This window comes from Micropterus dolomieu, linkage group LG10 (assembly GCF_021292245.1).
Source record: "Micropterus dolomieu isolate WLL.071019.BEF.003 ecotype Adirondacks linkage group LG10, ASM2129224v1, whole genome shotgun sequence".
NCBI classification, from domain to species: domain Eukaryota; kingdom Metazoa; phylum Chordata; class Actinopteri; order Centrarchiformes; family Centrarchidae; genus Micropterus; species Micropterus dolomieu.
The window spans coordinates 28,679,548-28,686,125 of record NC_060159.1 but is presented as its reverse complement, the minus strand read 5'-3'; the positions used below and the strand labels follow the sequence as shown (position 1 = coordinate 28,686,125).

Genomic DNA, 6,578 nt, shown 5'->3' with positions numbered 1-6,578 from the left:
AGCCAAGTGGATCCAAGCTGTCAGACCAGTTCAGACACACCCTGCATGTTTCACTGATGATGTGAGCTCAGACTACAATCAGACTGCTGCTGATTCTACTTGAGAAACATGAACAATATTACAGGGAAATCTTTCTGAAATCATTGTTCTTTAACTCGGAGAGAAATTCTACAGCAGATTTCAAAGAGATATTTAGAAACAGCCAATCAGCATCAAGAAGCATTTCTACTGTCCAGTTAAACAGTGATCCAGCACAATGTGATCAAAGTGATCCTGATTATCAGACATTTACAGATTCCTCTGGTCGGATTCTCACCTGCTGAACTCACTTCAGGTCGACTTACAGACACTTTGCACCTTCATGTGTGGAGGAAACACTGGGAGAGAAGAAGCTGCTCATTTCTTCCTCGTCAGTCCTGGTGTCTGTGTGCATCTGATCTGAGGACGCCGTCACAGCCTCATAACTTCAGAGTCTAAAAAACATCAGAGTGACATCAAAACCGGTCTAACCTGTGGCAGAAACCCAGTCAGTGTCAGAGGAATCACACATCAGGTGATGTAGTTCTGCTACCTGTCCACTAGATGGAGCTAACTAACCATCTGATGAACTAAAGATCAGCTCAGCACTGGAAGATGTCATGAAGCAGCAGTGTGGATCAGTTGGTACACTACTAGATTTTGGACATGTTGGTTTGTAATGAGGCAGAATGAAGCTTGAGATCCCCGGGCGGGGCCCTTCACTCTGTCCTGGTTCCTAACAAAGGGGGACCAGAACCTCCAGAACCTCAGGCTGCCACAGATGGTGTCTGCTTTTAAAGCTCTTCTTCAAACAGACTTTTTCTTTAAAGGCCTTTTTACTCGTTTGTCCCTGTAAAGACTTTACAGTTTGTAATTATTGTCACTTCTAATAGTGCTACTACTAGAAATACTGCTTCTGTAATACAAGTACAATATCTACTGCTGGGACTGAAAACTGCTGAGAGGTCAGAGGTCAGGGTCCGGCTGTAGTTTAGCTGCTGTGTTTGCTTCTGTGAGGACAGGATTTGTGATGACACTTGGGAAAAGTGGGGATGGTTATATCACTGTTCAGTTGAAACAGGAACAAGTTACGAATAACCTGATTCACTCTGCACATGCTCAGTTTAGTCCTTATTCCACATGGGAAAAAGCAGCACCCTGTGGCAGACACAGCCAATTGGGAGGTAAAAAATAATTTTGACGTAAGAAAGTATTATTTTCCCCTGCAGTTATTTTTGTTATAACCTTATATACCTGCTTTGTAGTTAAACTCATCAAAGTTAAATCATGTTTAGTTTGTGTCTATTTGGCCAAAAATCATAATTATTAGGAAACATCATCCATTTATTGAACTTTTAAAACTGGATGCTTCATTTTTTTAAAAATGATTATGTATTATGCAAAATAGCCCATGAAATAGGAAATATTAATCCAACATTTTTAACTTTAAACAGCATCTTAGAGCCAAGAGGAGGACAGTAACGCTGTGTGTGCGCACACGGAGTGGAGAAGAGCAGGTGACAGGTGACTATTTGAAATGCTGAAATTCAACTTTGTTTTGTCAGGATGCAGTTAGTTAAACTAACGGTGAGAAAAGTATAAATCTGGGAAACAAAACAAAACAGCATGCAGCACAATAATCATTTGAATTTGATTAACTTGTTTTCATAATCGTGATTAAATTTTGATGAATTGCACAGCCCTAGTGTCTATGTAGAACGCTTTCATGCAAGTTGTTGGTGTTAATGTTTTAGCTGTAAGCTGTAAACTAAGCTAGCTGGCAACAAGAGTTTGGGTTAGAAAACCTTCACCAAGAAAACGTTTAGTTAACTTTCAGTATGCATCTGACACACAGTAATGTTTAATTGTTTCATTATTATGTTCAAATGTTAGTGTAAGACCTGTAGACTTCTCTGTGGGCCCATGAGGCTACTCTCCAGGAGTGCCGTATGTCTCCCACCACTGTTACACTTCACCCCAGGGTATGTTACAACTAACCCAGACTGACGGGTGAATAGTAAACCATGCATTTTCTGTCTGTGTTGCAGATAAAACAGTTACACCAAACACAAATGTCGTAAATGTTACAACCATCCCTGAGAAACAGAGTAAAGTTAACACTGACTAAAACATTTGCTCTTGTATTGTGGAATGCACTTTGCAGCCTCTATGGGAAAGTATTCAATTCAATTTATTTTATGTAGCGCCAAATCACAACAACAGTTATCTCATAGTGGTGGAAGTTAAGTTCTATATAGTTATATTTATAACGATAATAATCATGCATGATGATACAATTATCATTAATATCATTATTATAACCAGATGTTGTCACATGTCATATTTTTATGTATGTTTAAAATAAAACTTAGAATTTAAAGTAGTCCATGAACAGTGAACAGTAATGAGTTTCCAATTGATTCCTTTACAGACTTTGACTTCAATCATATAATCATCTCATTCTTCTGTAGAGTTTAGAATAGTCAAAATGTCTAAATGATTCGTAAAATATATGCAGTCTCATACAAACCTTTCCTTAAATACAAATATTTAAAGTTATTCTACTGTTCAAAGTTTCAGAGAAATTGAGATAAAATCAGTTCACTGTCAAAATACAACGTAATTGACCTTTTGCTAGGCCACGCCCCCCTTAGTTACTAGTGCTAAGTCCGAAAAACTGTCGGAGCTCTCTGACTTTTATCACGGTGGTGCCACTGTGTTTTACGGCACTCCCTGGAGAAATATTGTTAAATTTGTTGGAAAACAAACAGTTTTGCAGTTGCATTATACATTTGAAGGTTGTATTCAAGCTGTCAAACTGACTCAAACTGACGTGAACAAAAATTAAAGTACACAGTACAAGTGAACCACCGCATCCCCCATCGACTGAGACAAAAGACAACGATATGAAGGATCAACAGTGTTCCTTTACAGCTGGTCGGCCTCTGTTCATCATTACAGTCATTAAAAAGCAGAACAGCAGGACTTTATTATGTTACATTCAGCAGGAAGTTAGCCAGCGTTAGCTAACTAACATTAGGAACAATCCACAGCCGACATTTTTCTGGATTTATTTCAGGTTTTGCAAAGAGAATAAATCTTCTCCTTTCAGCCTCTCTGGTAGCTGCTGTAGTATTACAAGATGCTGCAAGAAAAGCGTTTGACCAGATCTTAGAAAAATACAAATCTAATCTAATGTTACAATGCGTTATTGAACGTTCTCTTATATTTAAACTTGAAAAACTTTTGCTCAAGTTTGTGGACAATTCTTGTTCAGAACTAGGTTGACTTGAAACATTTAAACGGTGAAGTTGTTCTACTATATATGTTTGAGTAAAATACATACATACAAAGTCAGTTCCAGTCTCATAACAGATCATAAAATCACACATTTATTTCTCAGATTTCTCCAGTTGCCTGATGAGACGAGTTTAAAGACTATCAGAAAAGATAAAAAATGAAAGTACAAATGTGTTAAAGACTGAATAAAATGTAAATTAAATGATCAGGGAGGTGTTGGCAGAGGCTTAAAGTGAGAGTTTCTGTTCGCTGGTTGGATGCCTGTCCTTAAGAAACTCACGTTTATGAATATAGAAAAGATTAAATAATGTCTAAATCAAATTTGTGCACAAATGATATCGATACAAACTTTGGCTCTGGTGTAGTGAACATACTACACTTTTTAATATTAATAAACACTCGTTCTGGGGAACCTCTCAAGTTCAAGTAAACTCTTGAGAAACTTCAAAGTAATTATTCAATTATCCTCAAATCCAGGGATTCTAATTCTAATAAAACTGACAGTACTTGTTATAAAGTGAAAGTGTTTATTTAACTAAAGATGGTGAATACAAGTGGATTTAGTGTAATAACGGTAAAATAAACAACTGCTGCAGAGTTACAAAGAAACTCTCGCACACAGTCGAACATGCAAAATATATTTATGAACTAGTAATGTTTCGGTAGAAGACCTTCAAGCAAAAAGGATAAATTAATTGAACTGAGGGGTTTATTTGGCTACAGTCAAAGGATTTGACTGCAGCACAAATACTACAGAGCCACAGAAAAATACTAAATGTGCTTAGTTTCCACGTCTGAGAAAATGTTCAGGTTCGATTAGATGAACTTAAGAGTTTCACCACCAGGAGGCGACATTTGCTCACAATCTGAGACACCACAGGAAGATTTAACAGGACTGTGGTCGGTATGAATAATATCTAGGAAACTGAATTAATAATCTAATGTAGACATTAAAAATGTACAAGAACCCCCCTCCCCTTTAATCCCGTTGTGTGTTTCCTGTGACCTTCCTCATTAAAGTTGAGGCTTTTGCACTGATGAATAAGAAAAACTTAAAGTAATACATCAAATTATGAAAAAAGCTCAGATCGTCTGGAGCTTTTGAACAGAAGACACAAACATGGAAACTTTAAACCATGTTTCAATGACAACAATCTAATTCTTCATCTTCATCATCTTTAATGCTTATATACAGTTTAATTTATTGATTGTATAAAAGTGCAGTTTAACAACAATATTCTTAAACTGCTGAACAGAAACTTTTACATTTCAAACTTTCATCCAGAACAGGAAGCAGACTCCTGTCACTTAGTTAAAGGAAGTGCTTTGATTTCAGAATAAGAGTCCTCTAACATATGATTCAGATCTACAGAACAATTATGTAAGAAAACAAGTAAAGAACTGGACTTCCTGCAGGATCAAAATGTTTTATTTGACATAACTACCAAAAACCAAACTGTAGATTCTCATGTCTTTTACTTTGAAGAGCCAATGCTATCAGTGTTTCCTCTTCCTGTTCAGTTTAAAGATTTTAGATCTTTAAAATGTGACTATAATAAATATTAAGTGACTCAGACGTCACGTTGGAAAATAGTTAAATAAAGTTTCTAATAATTTATGTTACCACCTGACCAGTCTGGTTTTTGTCTTGTTTTGATAATCAAGCAGGAAGTGCAGTTCAACAGACAGGAAGTTAGGAACTCTGGTCCAGTTTATCTGAAGTCTGAGTTTAAAGTGATTTAATCTAGACTTGATCTAAACTGGACTTTGTTTAAAATATCTGGATTTTAGCTGCTATTTTTAAAACAGCCGAAACACAAGGCCGTCTGTCAGCCAACATCTTCTGTCACTCGGATCAGAAAAGAGAAGATGAAATGCTGGTTTCAGTCTCATCAGGACTGAATAAAGAAGTCTAGACTGGATAGAAACATCAAAGGAGTGTTTCTTCTCTCATTAAGGCTCATCGCTGGTTGGACTGAAGCAGTCTGAGTTGTTGCCGATTGTCTTTCAGAGAAACTCCAACTCAGTCAAAGTGAAGAAGAAGTCGACCCTCCAGGAAACTGTCCAAGTCCTCCGAGGTGGTGAATAAAAATAAAAAGCTTTCCATGCAGATGAACTCTGTTGGTGTTCAGTCGTCCTCTTGTTTCAAACACCTGCAACAGAAGAGTGTAAATTATATTTAGTGAAGAGAATAAAGTTTCCATCTGAAACCCAACAGGACAGTCGGACCCCGGCAGACTCTTTCCTGCCAGAGCAGCAGCTTCAGACAGTCTCCGGGCTTTTAATGTGGCGGGACAACTTCCCATGAAGGTCCCAGGACCACAGGTTGAGACACACAACCTAAATAAATTGTCTTCATAACTTTACTTTCCAAAATGATCCATTTCCCTTCAGATTATCAACAGGAAGTCAGCCGGCTCAGACACAGGAAGTCTCTACTGAGCATGCTCATGCATGAGGAAGCCCGTTGAGGCCTTTTCTTTCCCAGTAAGCAACTTTTACAGGAGTGAATGGATCTCAGTGACACATCCAGTCTGTGCGAAGTTGTCGTTTCTCCGATGCTGCAGGGGGCGCTGTGGACAAACCCACAGCAGCAGAGGGAGGAAACGTGACTTCCTGTTGTTTGACTGTACACAGTAGGCTGCTCACTGCAGCGTTTCAATTAACAAAGTCAAAAATTTGTGTAAATATTAACTGATGAGAATTTTGACTAAAAGCAAAAGTGGATGAGCGCTACTCAACACGTAGCGAGCTTCCTCTCCTCGTCCTTCAAGAGACATCTATGCTAGAGCGTCCCTTTGTGTTGAAAAGTGTTGGGGACATTAGGGCTCAGAAGAAGAAAACTTTTAGGAAATGTAACTCGTCACAAATTACAGCAGGTCTGGAAAATAAAAAAAAATAAAAAATCATAACAGTGCATCAAAAGGGGCAAAGCACGAAACTACAGAGTCGACAATACAAAAATACTAAGCACAACGGTGTCGAGCACACAAGTAACCTCATCCATCACATCCACACCTGAAAGTCAGTCAGACAAAGCTGAAATAGGGCCCAGAGAGAAACTTCCTGACGCGAACACCGAAGCACCTTAAACCTGCGTCCTCTCTAGCGGCCAGCAGGGGGCGACTTAAACCTGCGTCCTCTCTAGCAGCCAGCAGGGGGCGACTTAAACCTGCGTCCTCTCTAGCACCCAGCAGGGGGTGACTTAAACCTGCGTCCTCTCCAGCAGCCAGCAGGGGGCGACTTAAACCTGCGTCCTC

At 38.7% G+C, this 6,578-nt stretch overlaps 2 protein-coding genes across 2 annotated transcripts in view; both read right to left on the bottom strand.

Annotated features, from left to right (window-relative positions):
* LOC123978277 (NACHT, LRR and PYD domains-containing protein 12-like) overlaps positions 1 to 6,578 on the bottom strand; it is a 165,678-nt gene that overhangs the window by 12,681 nt on the left and 146,419 nt on the right. The window lies entirely within an intron of this gene.
* Positions 4,496 to 6,578, bottom strand: part of LOC123977355 (DNA-binding protein inhibitor ID-3-like) — a 5,865-nt gene continuing 3,782 nt past the window's right edge. The window contains exon 2 of the mRNA XM_046059982.1: positions 4,496 to 5,471. Within this exon, the coding sequence (XP_045915938.1) occupies positions 5,346 to 5,471 (126 nt within the window). The 3' untranslated portion in view covers positions 4,496 to 5,345. The remainder of the gene's footprint in view (positions 5,472 to 6,578) is intronic.